General features: G+C 41.2%; 2 protein-coding genes across 3 annotated transcripts; both read right to left on the bottom strand.

Moving 5' to 3' along the window:
- Window positions 1-1,172: 1,172 nt before the first annotated feature.
- Window positions 1,173-7,564, bottom strand: casr (calcium-sensing receptor). Its single transcript, XM_046838636.1, has 6 exons — window positions 7,368-7,564; window positions 6,699-7,005; window positions 5,781-6,620; window positions 5,341-5,571; window positions 3,425-3,548; window positions 1,173-2,351 (listed from the first exon to the last, which is right to left on the bottom strand). The coding sequence occupies exons 1-6, from the start codon at window positions 7,562-7,564 to the stop codon at window positions 1,222-1,224; spliced, it is 2,829 nt and encodes a 942-aa protein (XP_046694592.1). The 3' UTR covers window positions 1,173-1,221.
- Window positions 7,565-10,240: 2,676 nt separating this feature from the next.
- eif4e1b (eukaryotic translation initiation factor 4E family member 1B) lies at window positions 10,241-13,901 on the bottom strand. Of its 2 annotated transcripts, none has more exons than XM_046839289.1 (7): window positions 13,747-13,901; window positions 13,468-13,562; window positions 12,974-13,069; window positions 11,856-11,978; window positions 11,599-11,712; window positions 11,185-11,324; window positions 10,241-10,519 (listed from the first exon to the last, which is right to left on the bottom strand). In XM_046839289.1, exons 1-7 carry the CDS (start codon window positions 13,768-13,770, stop codon window positions 10,476-10,478), a joined length of 636 nt encoding a protein of 211 aa, XP_046695245.1. In that variant the 5' UTR covers window positions 13,771-13,901; the 3' UTR covers window positions 10,241-10,475. The 2 variants fall into 2 exon arrangements, with proteins under 2 accessions (XP_046695245.1, XP_046695244.1); XM_046839288.1 differs by having other exon boundaries at window positions 11,856-11,919; window positions 13,747-13,897.
- Window positions 13,902-22,092: the final 8,191 nt, after the last annotated feature.

Here is a 22,092-nt window from a genome sequence, read left to right as displayed (position 1 = left end):
GCTGGAGATGATGTATGTGGAGGTGTGTGTGTGTGTGTGTGTGTGTGTGTGTGTGTGTGTGTGAGGAGGTGAATATCGATGCTCCTGCTGGAGATGATGTATGTGGAGGTGCAGTTGTGGCTCCAGTGAAATGAGACGTGTTGAATTGTGTTCATTGGGTTTCTTGCTTTAGTGACGTTCATTCTGACTGTATGAGATCCTGTGTGTGATGCAGCTCTGATCTACTGCACTTCTCTATAATACTGAGATAGATAGATAGATAGATAGATAGATAGATAGATAGATAGATAGATAGATAGATAGATAGATAGATAGATAGATAGATAGATAATTAAATTACACGGCTAATCACACACTATTAATTACACGGCTAATTACACGATATTTAGTAATTTCTCAATATTGCTCTTACAGGTTTGGCCTCACCCTGGAATTCCTGAATCAACAGAAAAGAAAAGCCACACCCAACCGACATGCTGCCAGATTGTATTCGGAGATGAGAAGTCGAGCAGAGAAAAGAAGTCTATATGCATTTAATACAAGCGTCTCAACGCCCCAGCGTTTTTAAACACATTTCACTTCAACTCTGCTTGCCAACAAAAAGAAAAAAAAAAAAAAAAAACTCATAGTACACATTCTATTTTTTATTCAGTTTGCTATGATTTATGTTAAATAAACCTGGAATCACATAATAACAACAACAACAACAACAATAACAGCAACAACACAGAAAGAAATTATGGATTGGAATCATTACAGAATTTACAAAGTACAGAATTTATAGAAATTGTCTCACACACACACACACACACACACACACACACACACACACACACACACACACACACACACCATTTGCTTGATCTGGAAACAACACACAATGCATCTAACAATACTAAATAAAGATATGAGACCAAATCTATTTGCTAAATAATTAGACATGATTGTTTTGTTTAAAACAAGTCGTTCACCAGGTTCATTCCATGTTTGTTATCATTATGTTCATGTCAGAAATTCCGAACTGTTGAATTTAAGGAAGTTCGACTCATAGGAATGAAGCACCATACAAATACCTCTGTTCAGTGGGTAGAGTCAGTGCTTTGTACAGTGCAACAAATGAATTGTACACTTACTATGTGATCTGCATTTAATAAAAACAGCTACTGAAGGCAAATGTTTATTTTTGATTTGCTGTTTCGTGATTTCCACATCGTCTCACATTTAGTTTTTTCTCGCCTCCTCAAAAGTTAGTGACAGACTCATCGTCCCACTCTCAAAGCTCACTCTGGGCCTCTGGCTCCACCTCTGCCCGGTGGGTGTGGCTGCTTCATTGGTCTTCAGGCAGATCGATGAGGATGGTGATGAGGCAGAGGACCCGCCCACACTGCTGGACCTCTTCCTGAAGGCGGAGCTTTGCCTCAGCGTGGCTTTGGCAGCCGCTTTGAAGGCATGGGCCGCTGTGCAGGAGCGAACTTCCTCAATGGTGTTCCTGCAAGGCTTGAACAAAATGATGTAGACCTTGTTGAAGAAGATGCATGCGAGCAGGCTAAAGCTGGACGCCAGGATGGCGATGACCTCCACAGCCGAGACGAACTTCCCATATGTGCTGAAGTATGCAGGGACGAAGGAGATCCAGACGATGAAGAAGATGAGCATGCTAAAAGTGATAAACTTGGCCTCCGTGAAGTTCTCCGGCAGCTTCCGAGACTTGAAGGCGAAGAAGAAACAGATGCCTGCCAGGAGGCAGGTGTAGCCGATGAGAAAGCCCAGAGCCATCATGGAGCCTTCATTGCAGGTTATGAAGATGATCTCATCGATGTCGTAGTTTCTGTAGCTCGCAGGTGGAGCATTGTACAACCACACCACACAGATCATCACCTGCACAAAGGTAAACAGGAACACCAAGAGAAACTGCAAGTTCAGTCCCCACCACTTACGATGGAGGCTGGTTGGAATCTTGGCTTCGAACACCAGAAGAACCCGGTTGGTCTTGACCAGGATGCAGGAGATGCACAAGACGAAGCTGATGCCGAACGCAGGCTGACGCAGACGACACGTCCAGTCCTGAGGTTCACCAATAAACACCAGCGAACTGGAGAAACAGCAGATTAATGAGAACAGCAGCAGGTAGGACAGCTCTCTGTTCGAAGCCTTGACTATAGGTGTGTTCCGGAATCGCACAAACACGCCGATCACGAAGGAAGTCAGGAGAATGCCGAGCACAGTGAGCAGGGTCAGAGCGATCCCGAACGGCTCCGACCATGCCAGAAACTCGATCTCCTTCAAGAAACAGGAAGTGTGGTTCCCGTTGGACCAAGAATTGTTGGGGCATTTAGTACAAAAACTGGCATCTGAGAATAAATAAAAATAAAAACAAACTATGCATTTAAATATTAAAGTATTCTTATTCATATAAAATAACATAATAACATAATAATAATATTCAACTAATATTAGGTTTAAAAATGCAATTATATGATCATTAATAAATATTAAAGACACAGCGCCACAGCAGATCATCCGTCTCCACACCCCCCTGTCCTCTACATCTGCCTCTTTCAGACCAACTACCGGCATGTCTTCCTTCACCACATCCATAAACTTCCTCCTTGGCCTTCCTTTTTTCCTCCTTCCTGGTTTCTCCATCCTCAGCATTCTCCTACTGATATACCCCATGTCCCTCCTCTGCACATGTCCAAACCATCTTAATCCACTCTTTTCTTCACTTCTCTAACACAATCTCCATTACTCTGCACTGTTGACCCCAGGTACCTGAACTCCTCCACCTTCTCCACATCTTCTCCCTGCAACCGCATCACTCCACTGCCCCCCCCTCAATCACACACATGTACTCTGTCTTACTCCTACTGACTTCCATTCCCCTTCTCTCCAGCGTGTACCTCCACCTCTCCAGGCTCTTCTCCACCTGCTCACTACTCTCACCACAAATCACAATATCATCCACAAACATCATAGTCCACAGAGACTCCTGTCTGACCTCGTCCTTTAACCTGTCCATCACCACTGCAAACAGGAAAGGGCTCAGAGCCGATCTTTGATGCAGTCCAACCTCCACCTTGATCCAGTCTGTCATTCCTACTGCACACTTCACTGCTGTCACACTGTCCTCATACATGTCCTGCACCACCCTCACATACTTCTCTGACACACCAGACTTCCTCATACAATACCACAACTTCTCACTCTCTCCGCCGTCGTACGCCTTTTCTAAATCCACAAATACACAATGCATTGCTTCTGACCTTCTCTAAACTTCTCCATCAACTTTTCTCAAAGCAAATAATGTGTCTGTGGTGCTCTTCCTTGGCATGAAACCTTACTGCAGGTCGATATATTTACACAAAAATGATACAGAATGTACGGAAGGCAGGAAAAAATTATCTATAAGTAATAAATCACACACCTTTATACTCGCTGTATTCTCCATCAGAGCACTCAGTACACTCGAAGCAGCAGGTGGGCTTCCCCTCGATGATGCCCTTCCTGGTGCCGGGCTCACACTCCTCACTGCAATTGGAAAATGGTACCTGTGTAAAGTCCCGGAGAAAAAAAAATGAATCATGTGACCAGTATCTGGGCTCTATTAATAATAATAATCTAACATTGCACTTTATTATAAGCATCTAATAAAGTATTGATGTATTTAATAAAAAAATTAAATAATTACAGGTCGCATAGAGACCATTTCTGATAAATAAGAAATTATCGGAAAATGTAATAAAAAAATAAAATGCATAAAAACATGCACATAGTTAATTCTATGGATTAATCATGCAGGGATATTGTACAGTGTTTATTTGTTTTTTCAGTTTTTCAACTAAAAAGTTGAAAAAGAAAAAACGGAAAAAAAGACAAAACGTTTTAGGATTTAGGTGAAATATTCATACATGAAATAAATGCACATACAAAAGATTTTATATATTGATTAATAAGTGAGTAATCTGTAATTAACCAACAGTATCTTTTATAGATTCTGAATAATTTTACACTTTTAGATCAGTGAATTGTGTAAAACAAAAACAATTATAGATGTATAGAGTAAACAGAACGTATTTACAGTACATGAGCTTATTTATATAAACACAGCAAAGTTCAACTTCTGAAATCTTTGTTAAAATCTTTCACCCTGTACGAATATATTAATTTATATAAATTATATTAAAATATTTTAAATATGTGCCGTATAAATAGATAACAGGAACGACTGGACTTGTTGGTTAACTTGTCTCTGGTGTTTTAGTCCCAGCATGTCTCAATGGCAACGACATTAAATCAATAACAAATCCAGTTCCAATGCTTATCTAAGTCCAGATGCTTTACCAGGAAAAAACACACTGCTAAAAATCTCAGATTTCACATAAAATTCACATAAATCTAATAAAAATCAGACAGAAAACAGCCCACAATGAAAACATTGCCATTTGCAGAGTAAGGATCAGATCACGGATCGTTTAGCAGGAACGTGTACACCTGCTCATTCATGCAGGTAACCTAATCAGTAGAATCATGTGGGAGAAACACAATGCAGAAACAGTACAACCACCTTGAAGAATAAAAAAAGGTTAGAAGAATGAAGCCAGACGGGTTCCAACTACCAGAAGGGATTTTTATCAATCTTATCATGTAATCGCTCTTACATGCGTGGAGAGCAGAAAAGCATCTCATTATGTACACAACGTCAAACCTTCTGGTGGAAGTGACAGCTGTGACAGCAGAAAAGCACAACAGGTTCCTCTTCTGTCAGCAAAGAACAGGGATCGTGTGAAGCTTTCACATTGTTCAGATTCACCAACACTGGACAGGTGAGAAAAAAAAAAAAAACTCGCCTGGTCTTTAGGTGTCCAGTTGCAAAAATAATCCCACCAGATTATCCGGTACCAGCATCTATGCCATGGTTAAATTCACTGAGGATTTCTCTAAATATAAGACACTTTATTTGTCACATATACTTAAGAGCACAGTAAAATTGTTTCTTCGCATATCCCACATTGTTGTGAAGCTAGGATCAGAGCTCAGGGTCAGGCATGATACAGCACCTCTGGAGCACAGACGGTTAAGGGCCTTTCTCAAAGGTCCAAGAGTGGCAGCTTGGCAATACCGGGGCTTAAACCCCCGACCTTCCAAGCGGTAACCCAGAGCCTTAACCACTCATCTCCCACTCACTCTGCACTGTGCTGCTGCCACATGATTGGCTGATTAGATAATATATTCCTATCATAACGCTGTGTATTTATATGAATATACTCTCCTGATGAAGCACATCATTTTATAAACAGTTAAAATGTTGATTCTTTGAGAGCCATCTGTAAAAACACTCACCTCAGTCAAGTAACCGTTCCACAGTATCTTCGTTTTGTCTATGGAGAGTTTGGCACCTTTTTTGCCATGAACGCTGTAGTAGCCGACCTCCCTGAAGACCACCGAGCCGTCGGCAGGAGAACGGTGCCAGTTCATGATGGTGTAGTTGGCGGAAAGTTCGCTGCTCTCGTCGAAGCGTACTCTCTCGCCCATGCTGTTCTGGAACTTCAGATGCCTCAACTGCTTCAAAACCTGGAAATAAATTAATTATTGTTATTCAGAGACAAAGTCCATCATAGATGAAGCTCCACTGAACTTCCCGTATCGCTTGTCTATACTGTTTGTATTTATGATTTATAAAATGAAGCAGATTAACAAATTACATAAATGACACTGCACCAGAAAAAGGACAAAAGTTTAATCTTGGAGCCCAGAAATGGCAGAACTTCCTGCTCATATACCTGCCATGCTTCCACCTTCCGAATATCTGCACAGGACCCGTTAGCAAAGAGTCCTCTCCCTGGCGTACAGGTAAGGATGTCCTGCAGAGCTTCAGCTATGGCGTACACAGCCACGTAGACGTTATAGGAGATTCTCAGGTGAGTGTAGTCCAGGTAAGGCGTCTCCACGCTCGTGATGTCCTCATCACCCGTGCAAAGTGGCCGGAATCCCGCACTGCTGTTCTCGCTGTCCTCCTTCCTCACGCTGTCCTCCAGGTAACAGTTAAACGTCTCTTCCCAAAACTCTCGCACAAACTCGTTATGCAGGGATTTTTTCGGATGCACCTGCTGCAGGAACTCCTTGAATCCGGGGATTTGTCCTGCCTGCAGAGCAAAGCCGATCGTCCCACCCATGACATCCAAGTATTCGGGTTTGGCCACGAGGCTCGACAGAGCCCAGGCTTCACTCGCTAACCATACGCGATCCGTGATGTTACGCCTTACCATTTCCTTTACCAGTGGCTCGACATCCGGCCCACTAGCAAATACCACAATGACTTTAGCGCTGGAGTTCTGGATTTGGTCAGCAATGTGGATAATCTCTGCTTCTTCCAGGTACTGAGAGATCAGCACATTGAGGTCGATGCAGATGTCCCTCTCGAACATCTCGTTCTCGAATTTCTCGATCCCGGGGCGGCCGTACTCATCATCCGAAGCGATCGCGATGACCCAGTTCCACTGGAAGTGATCGATGATGGCCGCCATGCCGATAGCCTGATACTCATCAGTCGGAATGGTCCTCATAAAAGACTTGTACTGGTTCTTGTTGCTTAGAAGGCGACTCGATGATGCATAGCTGATCTGATAAAGCGAAATGAATAGTTCATAAATAACTTACTTTAAAAAAAATAAACTTTTTACAGCAAAGTCTCAGCTCACCTGTGGGATGTAGAAGAGACCGACGAGATCAGCGACGGCTGTAGAAACCGCCGAACCGCACGCTCCGACCAAGGCAATAGTGGACGGGATGTTCCCGGTGCAGTTACAAAACCCGTCCAAGTTCAGAGAGTCGATCTTATTCTGAGCCACGAAGCTCAGCGAGGCCTCCAGCGCTTTGGAGACGGTGTTACAGGTGTCGAATATGCGGTACCCCAGGGTGATGTTGGGTAAAAGAGTAGAACTGTTGTTGATTTCCTCAATGGCAAAAATCATGGCCTGGAGCCAACGAAACCCACGGAAATTATACCTGAGAAATCACAGAAATCTTTATGATACATTTTTCTGTGTTATGTACAGGATACAAAAAATTTTTTTTGATCAGTTTCAACCATAGACATGAATATTTATAATCTTTTAATATTTACAGCATTAAAAAAAGAGAAATGATACTTGAAAAATCACAGAAATGATCTTTATGATCTTAATGATTTTTTTTGTACTGTTATTTACAGAACAATACAAATACATATTTGATCTGTTTTGACCATTAATCTGAATCTTTTGAATTTACAACATTAAAAAATCACTTGGATTATAATTATCTGGACCTTGTTATCCAGGTTTTCACCCCAGTGCTGCCCCTATACAGGTTTGGTTTTCCTCATGTACCTTACACACTCTGTAGATTCTGGTTTAGCCGCCAAGTCCTGGTCGTTCGAGGCGACTCTGAAGTGTATAGGGAACAATCCCCCCAGCAGGATATCCCCTGTTTTCTGAGCTCTCTGATGAGGGCCGTACGAAAAAACTCTGTCGTTAAAAGCCAACAGCACCAAGTAGTGCAGACAGAACTTGAAATGAAACCTCATGGTCTCAGTGGTTTGTATGTTTTTTGGCCATAAAAGGGGAAAGATCAGCAGCAGGGTGTAGGACACTCGAAGGCAAGCCTTGAATTAAAATGTTTTTTTCTCAGTATGAACGCAGGAAATCTGAGTATAACCTAAAAATCTGGTCCATTAAGATACAAAAGAGAATATGCTTGTAACTGGTTTGGGAACAAAAAAAACAACCACCATGCAGCAGATAAGGAACTAAATTTAAATGCTTGCCCACAAAAAATGGAAACTAAACAACCCAAAAGTCTGTTAAATTCTTTTCAAGACTTTTCAAGGCTTTTCAGGGGTCTATTTGAGGAGCTGTGGATCTCTTCACACTGTCCTCCATCAGTATCATCTTCATCCCCGGTGCGGTTCAGGTCTGTGTGACGCTTCTAAGACAGACTGTACCATGAGGTTATATAAAGCTGTGTATTCCTACCAAAAAAAAAAAAAAAAAACACATTTATGCACAATTATACATTTGATCTTTGTCATATACATATTTCACTTTTCTCAACATGCTGACTCAGGATATTTACTGTGAATCTTATCTCTGTGAAAATATCAAGAGGAGAATCTGATACCTTTAACACCTTATACATCCTGCTGTGACCAGAGCATGCTCAGCAATGAAGAAGAAAAAAGCAGGAGAGTCAAGAAATGAGTGCCATGAATTATGCACACACACACACACACACACACACACACACACACACACACACACACACACACAGAGAAAGAGCACTTCAGTTCAGCGAGCACTGAACACCCAGACATGACCAGCACACTGTTTAATTCTCTTAATGTTCACCACATTAACTGCACACTACAACAGATTTACATCACTAGAGGTATTTGGTTCTCTGACACCCCTGATGGATGGACCCTCAGTTGGTTAATCCCGATAACTATTTTAAATTGAATAACTCAAAATACAAACAAAAAATTAATAAATAGCTCAGTGGTTAAAACACTGCACTTTTAATCAGAAGGTTGTGAGTTCAAATCCCAGCACCACAAAGCTTCCACTGGCCTGCTCAACTGTAAGTCACTCTGGATAAAAGTGTCTGCCAAATGGTATAAATATTTGTATTCAGGTTTGTCTATTTAAATATTTCTGATCAATCGATCGTGAGAAATTATGCTCTGCAACATTTCTTCACTTAAAGACAAAAAGCAGAAAAAATGACAATTAATAATGTATTAATAACATCAACAGAAATCAGGATGATCAGCGTTTAGGATTTTTCGGCAGTCCTTGCATGAGAATGAGAAATGCTGACAATGATTTGTGAAGTTTTTTTGAAAATCAGCCGTCAGGTCGACCAGGCACTTACAAAAAAATAAAATATCTAACAAAGATGACCAACTTCAATCTGAGCTGAAAAAGAGGTGGTTTGTTCCACATCACCGCATGACCGAACTCCTGAGTGCGGGTGCCAAACACCACTGTGAAGACCATAGCAGGCCTTCCTTCTGGTCAATAACGCTCCAACATAACGCTTCAACATAACGCTCATTAACCCTGGAAATATGCAGCAGCAGGGCCGAGCTATTCCGCCTCAAAGCGCCAGTCAACTCGCTGGAAAAAGATGGAGAACTGATTATACAGCAGGGGAAAGTTTTCCTGGTTCTGGAGATGGAGGATATTGAATTTGAGTGGCGGTATCAGTAGAAGCAGCAGGATTGAAGATGTACATTTAAATAAAAAAGCTGATTGAAAGGTTTGAGCACTTTGTGTCTGATTTCTTTCTTCACCTTTATATATACTGTAACACTCAGAAGGAACAACTTCAAATATGACATTCAGAAAGTATTCGAGCGAGAATGTACTCCAGATTTTACATTTATCACAATAAATAATGTAAATATTTTTTCCCCTCAAAAGCTTTAACATACTCAGCACTTTAACATGGAATAATGCGCATCAGTCCTGATCACTGGAGCAGGTGAACATCTAATTAAACTGCACATAGTGAGGACTGGGTGTTAAAAATAAATACAATTAAAATAATTTACTACTAGACTTACCTGGGCTACAATCCATCAAATCTGAACAAACAGTAAATAAAATAAAGATTCTGGAAACTCATCCTGGAAAAAGAAAATAATGCAGCTTTTAAAAAAAAAAAAAAAATCCACCCTAGTTTATCAGCAGAGTTGCACATCCAGCTTTTTTCTTCTCATCACAGATCGAAGAGAAAAGTCTGCAGTGGTATTGGGTTTAATGTGAGCAGGCTGGACAAGTGCAAAGCTCCTTCACTTCATGCCATAGTGACTCATTAACCAGATGTGGTCAGGTTATTTCCTCTGATCTCCTGTTTCACCTCAGCATGTTCCTCACACTTTATCATCAGAGGAAGAGCACAGCGCAACATCCGTGGCATTTAAAGTGTTTCATATCAAAACAAAGAACATCGACGTAAAGACAGGCGGAAATGACGCGTCTTTATGGAGAAATTCTAAAAGGATGGCATAATGAATATGTATAATATGTAAATTAGGAAGACCAGCATGTTCTGAAATCCTAATTCTTTCATGGTTCCATGCGCAACCCCTACATCCTGTTTTCTTTGTGAAAAAAAAACTAATCGTGGAGAAAGACCTTCATGGCATTTTCAGATCATCAATCTTTGTTTAAAATAACAAAAACGCATCAAGACCAAATATGGGCAACTTTTATTGTTTGAAGAAAAATACACCAAAAACAAACTCCATAGAACTTTTTTTTTTCTCTCCCAAACAAATGAACAAAAACAAAACTAAAAGAAAAAAAAAAGTGACAGGAAATAAAGTGCTGAATGTGAAAATAAGGCAAGTGACGCTTCTGTTCAGACAACAAATTTGTTCTTGGCGATGGAGTTACTTTTGGTGGCCGTGTCTGCGTGAGCCTGATATCCAATCACAAGCTTCGCTGGAAGGCCGAGACTCTCTTTATATTTCCGCCTTAAAAACAAACAAGCAGAAAAACTAATTTTAGCACAAAAGTTGTTCAGGCTATTTAAAACTTGTTTTATCATTCCATCATCTGAAATTGACAATCTAAAAAGTTTAGTTATAAAGACACTGGAGACTCAAGTCCACGTGATGAGCATTAACTATGGAATTGATCAAATAATCAAATAGAAGAAGATGACGTCGTCACCCCTCATCAGATTCTGCGATACTTTCAGCCTCTCAGGGTCACATTGTTTTAAAAATTTATTTATTCCTCTTCTGCCACTGAGAACTTGCTGAACCCGGTTTTCTAAACACCACATCTTTCCATTAGTAGACACCTGAGGGGGGTTTAAATGTTACATAATGCAGCTTGAACATGGCCTGATGAAGTCCAAGGCCACTTCACATATCCCAGCAGCACTGGAGTGCACCGCGTCCTCCACTCTCTCTACGCTGCGATGGGTAATTAGCCTCGTTAGGGTTGCTAAGCACAAATCCGTTTTCCATGATCATTATTTACAGTGGAACAAACGATGAACTGCACACATCTGTCTGAAACTGGAAGCTTCACAAATGCTGAAAAAGTGTCACGTGTAAAATGGAATAAATTTACAATAAAAACGTGCCACTAAAATCAAACAGCGTCAAGTTGAAATCTGACGCAGACGTACCCGATATACGTGACAGCCTCCGCGTTCTCTGTGTTTGTCGTCCAGACGGCGATTTTGTCTCCTTTGGCACGAACGTTAATGACCGCACCGCAGACGTCTCTACTGTAGGAGCCAAAACCCTCACCCATGAGGCACAGCAGCTGCAGGAAGAACAAACTACACTGAAATGTGACAAAAAGCCAGAAAGGGGGGGGGGGGGTGTCTACAACTGTGTGCCTCCAAATTTGTGCGAACAGTTTGGGAAGAACTACAAATAGCTGAGAATCAGGTGTCCCAGGTGTAATCAAGATTTAAATATAAATGTAAAAGTTTTGTACGGGTAACATTTTTCCCGCCAGTCAGTGAAAGTATATATATAGAATACACAATAAAATGCAACACAAATCTAAAGCAAAAAGGGTGTGTTTCTCAGACCGTCTCCAGCCAATAGCGGTCGAGATCAGAGTGTCTCTGCTGTTTGGAGAGCGTAATGAGCCAACGGCCGCCGCATTTATTGCTTCTGTCCTCCCACATGGGCTCGATTCCATCCTGCAGTAAAGATCAGAAGGAACACACACAAACATTCAGAACCTCTCAAAAATTAAAAACCATCTAAAGCTGTTTCAGTGGAACTCCGTTACTCAGGCTAGTTTTTAGATGAATGTGAAAGGTCAGAGCAGCACATCACTCACCTTGAACACTGAATAGTCGCACCCTGACGAGAGTTTACTGGCCTTCTGAATGTTATGGTACAACCTGCAGGAAAGAAGGGAAGGAATGGTGGAGGAAGCTGAGAGCTCAGCACCCGCACCACACTGTGAATGAAAAAGCGTAAGGTTTTCTCTTTACCTCCTGCACAGTGTAAACTCAAACCTGACACTGCGTTTAATGCCAGGAACGAGGGCTCTAAACACCCGCGTCGGCGCCAGACTGCCAGCGTTAACGCGCCAATTCACTCGTGCCTTATGGTGCCGCACCACCTCCGCGAGAAATCAGGCGAGCACGGTCTCGACACGTGATGAACGCTTTAACGCAGGAAAGCTACACTTAAAGCAGCCAACTGTTGAGATGCTGTCGATAGCATGCGAGAAGGAACCGTCTCAACGCCAGCACTCGATTAGAAGTGCTCAAATGAATCAGACGGACTCAGGGGGCACGTGTAAACGGGGTTAGCGTTACGGGTCTCCACGTTGGGCCTTTTACAGTCATTTTCCCCAAAAGTTGCTCATCCACAACGAAACCTTTTTTTTTTGACCCGCGTCATTTCCACCCGCTGCTTATTTATTTTCGTCTCTTCGAAACGTCGCATCAACGACTGAAAACGTGTCACTGTTATCTCAAGCCTCTGTTTTCCGACACCGCGACGTGAAAAAAAAAAACGCCGTTTTCAAAAAGCTACATTTTCGTTGACTGAAAATCCATGCTAGAGGAAATACACAAAACATGTAGTTGAGTAAAAGTAGAGACTCCAAAATATGACTCCAGTAAACAGAGGTGATTCAGTGAAGAATCTTGTGAATAATAACAGGAACATTAAAGTTATAATAAATCACTACTTTGGACACTGAAGTAAAAACTTGTACTTTTATTGAAATGAAAGTTTAAAGTGACTTTTACTGAGTGTCTCTACTGTAACTACATGGTTTGTGTACTTCATCTACACCTGATCATTGGATAGATGATCATGTTCTTGCACCCCAAGCTCTACGTCCTCGCCATACACACAACGACCCTCAGAATCTCTTCTATAAAGAAGGTGGATTTGAAATTGGTGGTAAAACCTCAAACCTGGAGCTGCCTACAGACTCACCCCCAAAAATCCTCAACAGTATCAAACTTGGTGATGAGTCTCAGATTATCTTGCCACATTTTGCTCTTATCGTTCTTGTAGAACCACAAGGCCCACCTGCATGAACAGAAACACACATTTTCAGAACACACAACCTCCCACACAACCCACCACACACACAACCTCCCACACAACCAAACAAAACAAACAAACCTCCCACACAACCCACCAAACACACACAACCACCCAAACACACAACCAAAACACACAACCAACCAACCAAAACAAACCACCCACACACCCCACCAAACACACACAACCACCCACACACCCCACCCACACAACCAACCAAACAAAACAACCACCCACACAACCATTCACACCACCCACCAAACACACACAACCACCCACCAAACACACACAACCACCCACCAAACACACACAACCACCCACACAACTCATGCGCTTAAGAATGTTGGTGTATAAGTGCCATGTTTGGGTGAAGTTTAACACACCGGTTTTGTAACGGATGTCTTGCATGCAGAACTTTTTTCACAAACACCACTGGGGTCTCTTTTTTCTCTACAAGCTTCCGGGGCCGTTTGTCCATCTGTCACAACAAAACCATTCAAACCTGATTAGAGACTTTTTGGGGTCTTATTTTGTACATTTGAGTCACACAGCAGTTAGAAAACATCATGATATGAGTGTTTCGAGTTTTAAATGTGAAAACCCGGTGTTTTTAAGCTGAAAAGTATCTCGATATAAAGAGCCACACACAGACTCCTGCTCACCAACTGAACCGCACAAGCCGCCATGTTGAATCAGAAAAATGGCGCGCACCTGCGAGACGCCGCCATTCGCCCTCCAATTTAGGCGCTCGTGACGGGCCGCGTCCCAAATCGCGCACTACCCTACTAACTAGGATGGAATAGTTTTTAGCACGGAAGTGAGTGCGGGAAAGCGCACCACGAGCGGCTTCTACTAATAATGTCATAATATATTTCAATTACGATATTCTGAAAAAACATTTCCCAATATGTCGTATGTCCACATTTACTCGTTCGACCACAAGGTGGCGACATTTACACACTGCATGTTTTTAAATGTCTACTAAATAAACAAGTTACTGAAGTCCTGAGAGCTCGTGCATTATGATATTTCTTCTTACTTGTTTTTTTGTTTCGTGAAACGTGTATATTATATAGATTCATCACACACACAGACTGATATATTTCTAGTCTTTATTTCTTTTAATTCTGATGATTTTGGCTCAGATTTAACAAAAACACACTAATTCAGTATCTCAAAAAATTTTAAAACATCATAAGACCAATAAATTTTTTTTTTTGTGAATTGTTGGTCTTCTGGAAAGTCTGTTCATTTACTGTATCTGTACTCAATATTTGGTTGAGGCTCCTTTTGCTTTAATTACTGCCTTAATTCAGTGTGGCATGGAAGTGATCAGACTGTGGCATGGAGGTGATCAGACTGTGGCATGGAGGTGATCAGACTGTGGCATGGAGGGGATCAGACTGTGGCATGGAGGGGATCAGTCTGTGGCATGGAGGGGATCAGTCTGTGGCATAGACACGATCAGACTGTGGCATGGAGGGGATCAGTCTGTGGCATGGAGGTGATCAGTCTGTGGCATGGAGGGGATCAGTCTGTGGCATGGAGGGGATCAGTCTGTGGCATAGACACGATCAGACTGTGGCATGGAGGGGATCAGTCTGTGGCATGGAGGTGATCAGACTGTGGCATGGAGGGGATCAGTCTGTGGCATGGAGGTGATCAGACTGTGGCATGGAGGGGATCAGTCTGTGGCATGGAGGGGATCAGTCTGTGGCATGGAGGGGATCAGTCTGTGGCATGGAGGGGATCAGTCTGTGGCCCTGCTGAGGTGGTATGGAAGCCCAGGTTTCTTTGACAGTGGCCTTTAACTCATTTACATTTTTTGGTCTTTTGTTTTTCATTTTCCTCTTGACAATACTCCAGAGATTCTCTATAGGGTTCAGGTCTGGGGAGTTTGCTGGCCAGTCACCACACCAACACCATGTTTATTTAACCAACTTTTGGTGCTTTGGGCAGTGTGGGCAGGTGCCAAATCCTGCTGGAAAATGAAATCACATTTTTCCTTCCATTTAACTTTCCAGTAATCAGCTTGGATCCAGCAGTCTTTGAACAGCAGCTTCTTTTTTAGTGATGACCTTTTGTGTCTCATCCTCCATTTTCAGGGAGTCAAAGATCGTCTTCTGGAAAACTGTCAAGTCAGCAGTCTTCCTCATGATTGTGGAGCCTGAACCAGACTGAGACACCCTTTAAAGACTCAGGAACATTTGCAGGTGTTTGGATTTAATGAGCTTCAACTTTTTTACAATATTCTTATTTTCTGAGATACTGAATTTGCGGTTTTCATCAGCTGTGAGCGAAAATCATCACATTTAAAAGAAATAAACACTTGAAATTTTTTCAGTCTGTGTGATGAATCTATGTAATATATCTATATATACAGTTTTACTTTGTGTATTGAATTACTAAATAATCAACTTTTTAATTATATTCTAATTTATTGAGATGCACCTGTACTTCCAAACATGCAGTGTAAAAACTGTGCATCAAACTTTACCACTTATAGTAGAAAAATTATTTCAATGTTTCAATGTGAAAATTACCTGCAGGGGTGGTAATTGTGTTCAATATGATGGATCTTGATTTTGCTACTGTAAATATTACAAATATCCTAAAGTATCTTCTTTATCTGATGCGCACTACTTCTCTTTTCACTACTATATACTCTCACACTTTACTGTATGTACATTACTGATCTGTCATATATTCTGTATATTCTGGTTTTATTTAATCTGTATAATCTGTATAGTCTTGTCTATAAAATAAATGTATACCGTTGTTATTTATGTCTGTACTTTTGAAAGTTACTAACGGCTGGAACCAAAATTCCCTTTCAGCTACGACTCTTATGATCAGGAATTTTAATCAATCATTATTATTATTATTATTATTATTATTATTATTATTATTATTATTATGTACTACAGCAGTGCATATAAAATATAATATATGAGGCCATTGTACATTTTAAATACACGAGTAAGCATTTCTCAGATTTTTTTTTCTTTTGGTTTTAACGTGAGCAATAAAATATGTATTATATCAATGTGTGAATTAAAACTGTATTCAAACTTGATAATAATTTGATGTTAAGATAAAGTGGCAGAAATCATTAATTCTGGGTTACTTTTTTGTTCATTTTGGGTGGTAGAAAAGATATTTCTAAAAATCATCAGAATAAGAACCATACTACACAAAGGAAATTTAACAAACTCTGGATTCTGATTTGGGTTCAATTTTCTATATCAGCACCATGGACAGGTTCATATATACACCACTGGTTCTTTAGTAGCAGCTCATTCACTGCTTCTGTGTTTTAATGGGAATAAAACAGAAAAATAATCAACTACAAATATATGTACATGTAAAGTTATTTGGTTTGTTACTTTTTGTCCAGGTTTGCTCTCACCGGCTGCCCTTTTACCTCCTCACTGCTTATCAGCTCTAACCATTTTACAGCTTCTTACATTCCTGTAATAAATAATCTATTAGTGTAAAACCCTCCTCGAGACGTAACAGCAGAGCTGCTTAAACAACAAAACACAGCGTGCCTGAAGGCTAACTAATCACTTGCGTGGTCATTTACGACTATTAATAACTGATGAAAGTGAACACATGGCATACGTGCTACTTACAGAGTCATTATCACCAGTGTTTATGGACTTCCGGTTCATTATTGCCTCCGAGAGTCTTTTATTTAAATGACATGCATCACTGGGGGTCAAGTATTTCTACACAGAAAACTGTGAAGTAAAATGCTAAGACATGCCAGTATGTACACAGTATGATAGGTTCTTAGCTAGCAAAAGAAAGTTCTGCACTAACATTGGATATATTGCTTTGATTGCTCACGGGCCATTTTAATGTGTCTCCAGTCCTATCATGAGAAGCCCAATGTACGTTCTTGTTTTTGAGTTTGTTGTTGAGAGCATTTTGTTTCTTTTTTTGAGTTGTGGACTGATTTTTTCCCTGCCATTTTCTAAACAAGACTCAGTTAAAGTGTACACACACACACACACACACACACACACACACACACACACACACACACACATACACACACACCCACACACACACTTTTGGGATGGTTTTGGGCAGGTGATGAGAGGTGCCTATTTTCCTCCAGACATAATGGCAAGACACACTATGGCAGCAGAACTAAATGGGAGATCCAGAAGGTAACACAGATGTGAGGATCTCTGGGATAAGAGACGACCCACCACCCCACCATTAACAAACCTGAGTGAACTTTAATATAATGATCAACCTGAAAAACTGCTCACCTGCATGGACTCATGGGTTCATCAGTGTGATGAGTAAAGAGGTCACGAACATTTTCTACTAGGGTCTGAGTGTGAGCTACTTCATGTGCTCGGCAGTTCAATCTTTAATCTTTCGTCAGCGGTTTTCAGATCACCGGCTTTGTCTCATTCAGCAAATATCACTTCCTGTCATCTCTCCTGACCGGATCCTGATTCCAGGACTTAGTGAATAGAGATGATTAATCCTGGATTCTGATTGGGTGTTTATATTGATGAACGAATTGTGTCAAATCAAATGCTGCAAACGTGCATAGGAGGAGTCTCCAGTGTCCATTTTTTTACACTCGAATACATTATTATACACCATATAACATGAAGTGAAGGGCTTTTTTACAGCTGGTCTGTAACACAGTATAATAAAACAAATCACATAATAATAAATTAACAATATAAATAGTTAAATATAAATACAGTACAGACCAAAAGTTTGGACACACCTTCTCATTCAAAGAGTTTTCTTTATTTTCATGACTATGAAAATTGTAGAGTCACACTGAAGGCATCAAGGGCTATTTGACCAAGAAGGAGAGTGATGGGGTGCTGCGCCAGATGACCTGGCCTCCACTGTCACCGGACCTGAACCCAATCGAGATGGTTTAGGGGTGAGCTGGACCGCAGAGTGAAGGCAAAAGGGCCAACAAGTGCCAAGCATCTCTCGGGGAACTCCTTCAAGACTGTTGGAAGACCATTTCAGGTGACTACCTCTTGAAGCTCATCAAGAGAATGCCAAGAGTGTGCAAAGCAGTAATCAAAGCAAAAGGTGGCTACTTTGAAGAACCTAGAATATGACATTTTTCAGTTGTTTCACACTTTTTTGTTATGTATATAATTCCATATATAATTCCACATGTGTTCATTCATAGTTTTGATGCCTTCAGTGTGAATCTACAATTTTCATAGTCATGAAAATAAAGAAAACTCTTTGAATGAGAAGGTGTGTCCAAACTTTTGGTCTGTACTGTATATATATATATATATATATATATATATATATATATATATATATATATATATATATATATAAACAGTATATTCACATACATACACATACACGAGGGTCGTTCAAGTCAAACCGACTTTTGGGTTTATAAAATAAAGAACAACCTTCAAGAAGTGGAAACTGCATTTATTCAACATCCTTCCCTGCTAAATTTATACACCTATCCCAGCATTTAAATATCGCCTGAAAAGATCCGGCATAGAGAGATTTGTCAGAACCCCTGAAGCATGAATGCTTAACACTAAGGAACTCTTTAATGAGTTCTGTGGGCTGAGAAGCACCACAACCATCACTGATGGACCAACAGCCATCTTTAAAATGATTACACCTTATCAGGAAACAGTTCTACTGCACTGATGTTGCTCGTATTGAAGCAGTGCTGCTGTGAGAGGATGAGATGAAGGCAGGAGGGACGATGTTCACGGGTCTTTTGATACCCATATTATAAACATTAAGTCATTGAGGCTGCACTGCTTTCTAAAATATAGACCTGTTGCTTATTTCTGGCACACAATAAAAAAAATTAAGTATTGTTATCAAAGTCATCTTTGTATAAAGACCTGGTGATTTGGTTTCCTTATTGCAGCCTTACAGAGTAATTATTAATGTTTAATGGAGTATGAAGTAAACCCTGGCGACTGTCAGGTTGTCACATCAGCGAAATCTCGCTCACTCTGTGGACATCTAATCTGATATCTGATTAGGATTATTGCACAGAGATAAGAACTGTTTATCGGTTCTGTGTGCAGTAAAACACACAGGTGCACACACACACACACACACACACACACACACACACACACACACACGCATACACACACAGTTGGACATGAAATTCTGGCATTTACATGCTGCTATGGATACGATATCAGAATAAGTACATTAATAAAAACCTGCACTACAGTTGCAGCTGCTCTTATAGAGAGTAAATGATACATCTCTTACCATAACAGAGTTACACACAGAACACAGAGTTACACACAGAACACAGAGCTACACACAGAACACAGAGTTACACACAGAACACAGAGTTACACACAGAACACAGAGCACACAGAACACAGAGTTACACACAGAACACAGAGTTACACACAGAACACAGAGCTACACACAGAACACAGAGTTACACAGAACACAGAGTTACACACAGAACACAGAGCTACACACACAGAACACAGAGCTACACACAGAACACAGAGTTACACAGAACACAGAGCTACACACAGAACACAGAGTTACACACAGAACACAGAGCTACACACAGAACACAGAGTTACACAGAACACAGAGTTACACACAGAACACAGAGTTACACACAGAACACAGAGCTACACAGAACACAGAGTTACACACAGAACACAGAGCTACACACAGAACACAGAGCTACACACAGAACACAGAGTTACACACAGAACACAGAGTTACACACAGAACACAGAGCTACACACAGAACACAGAGTTACACACAGAACACAGAGCTACACACAGAACACAGAGTTACACACAGAACACAGAGTTACACAGAACACAGAGCTACACACAGAACACAGAGCTACACACAGAACACAGAGCTACACACACAGAACACAGAGTTACACAGAACACAGAGTACACACAGAACACAGAGTTACACACAGAACACAGAGTTACACACAGAACACAGAGCTACACACAGAACACAGAGCTACACACAGAACACAGAGTTACACACAGAACACAGAGCTACACACAGAACACAGAGTTACACACAGAACACAGAGTTACACACAGAACACAGAGCTACACACAGAACACAGAGTTACACACAGAACACAGAGTTACACACAGAACACAGAGCTACACAGAACACAGAGCTACACACAGAACACAGAGTTACACACAGAACACAGAGCTACACACAGAACACAGAGTTACACACAGAACACAGAGCAACACACAGAACACAGAGCTACACACAGAACACAGAGTTACATACACAACACAGAGTTACACAGAACACAGAGCTACACACAGAACACAGAGTTACATACAGAACACAGAGTTACACACAGAACACAGAGCTACACACAACACAGAGTTACACACAGAACACAGAGTTACACACAGAACACAGAGCTACACAGAACACAGAGTTACATACACAACACAGAGCTACACACAGAACACAGAGTTACACACAGAACACAGAGTTACACACACAACACAGAGCTACACACAGAACACAGAGTTACACACAGAACACAGAGTTACACACAGAACACAGAGCTACACACAGAACACAGAGCTACACACACAGAACACAGAGCTACACAGAACACAGAGCTACACACAGAACACAGAGTTACACACAGAACACAGAGTTACACACAGAACACAGAGCTACACACAGAACACAGAGTTACATACAGAACACAGAGCTACACACAGAACACAGAGCTACACACACAGAACACAGAGCTACACACAGAACACAGAGCTACACACAGAACACAGAGTTACACACAGAACACAGAGCTACACACAGAACACAGAGTTACACACAGAACACAGAGTTACACACAGAACACAGAGCTACACACAGAACACAGAGTTACACACACACAACACAGAGCTACACACAGAACACAGAGCTACACACAGAACATAGAGCTACACACAGAACATAGAGCTACACACAGAACACAGAGCTACACACACAACACAGAGCTACACACAGAACACACAGAGCTACACACAGAACACAGAACACAGAGCTACACACAGACACAGAGCTACACAGAACACAGAGTTACACACAGAACACAGAGTTACACACAGAACACAGAGCTACACACAGAACACAGAGCTACACACAGACACAGAGCTACACACAGAACACAGAGTTACACACAACACAGAGCTACACACAGAACACAGAGTTACACACAGAACACAGAGTTACACACACAGAACACAGAGCAACACACAGAACACAGAGCTACACACAGAACACAGAGCTACACACAGAACACAGAGTTACACACAGAACACAGAGTTACTCACAGAACACAGAGCTACATACAGAACACAGAACTACACACAGGACACAGAGTTTCTTACAGAACACAGAGCTTACACACAGAACACAGAGTTACACACAGAACACAGAGCTACACACAGAACACAGAGTTACACAGAACACAGAGTTTCTTACAGAACACAGAGCTACACACAGAACACAGAGTTACACACAGAACACAGAGCTACACACAGAACACAGAGTTACACACAGAACACAGAGCTACACACAGAACACAGAGTTACACACAGAACACAGAGCTACACACAGAACACAGAGCTACATACAGAACACAGAGTTACACACAGAACACAGAGCTACATACAGAACACAGAGCTACACAGAACACAGAGCTACACACAGAACACAGAGTTACACAGAACACAGAGCTACATACAGAACACAGAGCTACATACAGAACACAGAGCTACACACAGAACACAGAGTTACACACAGAACACAGAGCTACACAGAACACAGAGCTACACACAGAACACAGAGTTACACACAGAACACAGAGTTACACACAGAACACAGAGTTACATACAGAACACAGAGTTACATACAGAACACAGAGTTACATACAGAACACAGAGTTACACACAGAACACAGAGCTACATACACAAC

This window comes from Silurus meridionalis, chromosome 25 (assembly GCF_014805685.1).
Source record: "Silurus meridionalis isolate SWU-2019-XX chromosome 25, ASM1480568v1, whole genome shotgun sequence".
Taxonomy (NCBI): Eukaryota; Metazoa; Chordata; class Actinopteri; order Siluriformes; family Siluridae; genus Silurus; species Silurus meridionalis.
Note: the sequence above shows the minus strand (reverse complement) of the source record. Positions and strands in the feature narration are given on the sequence as shown.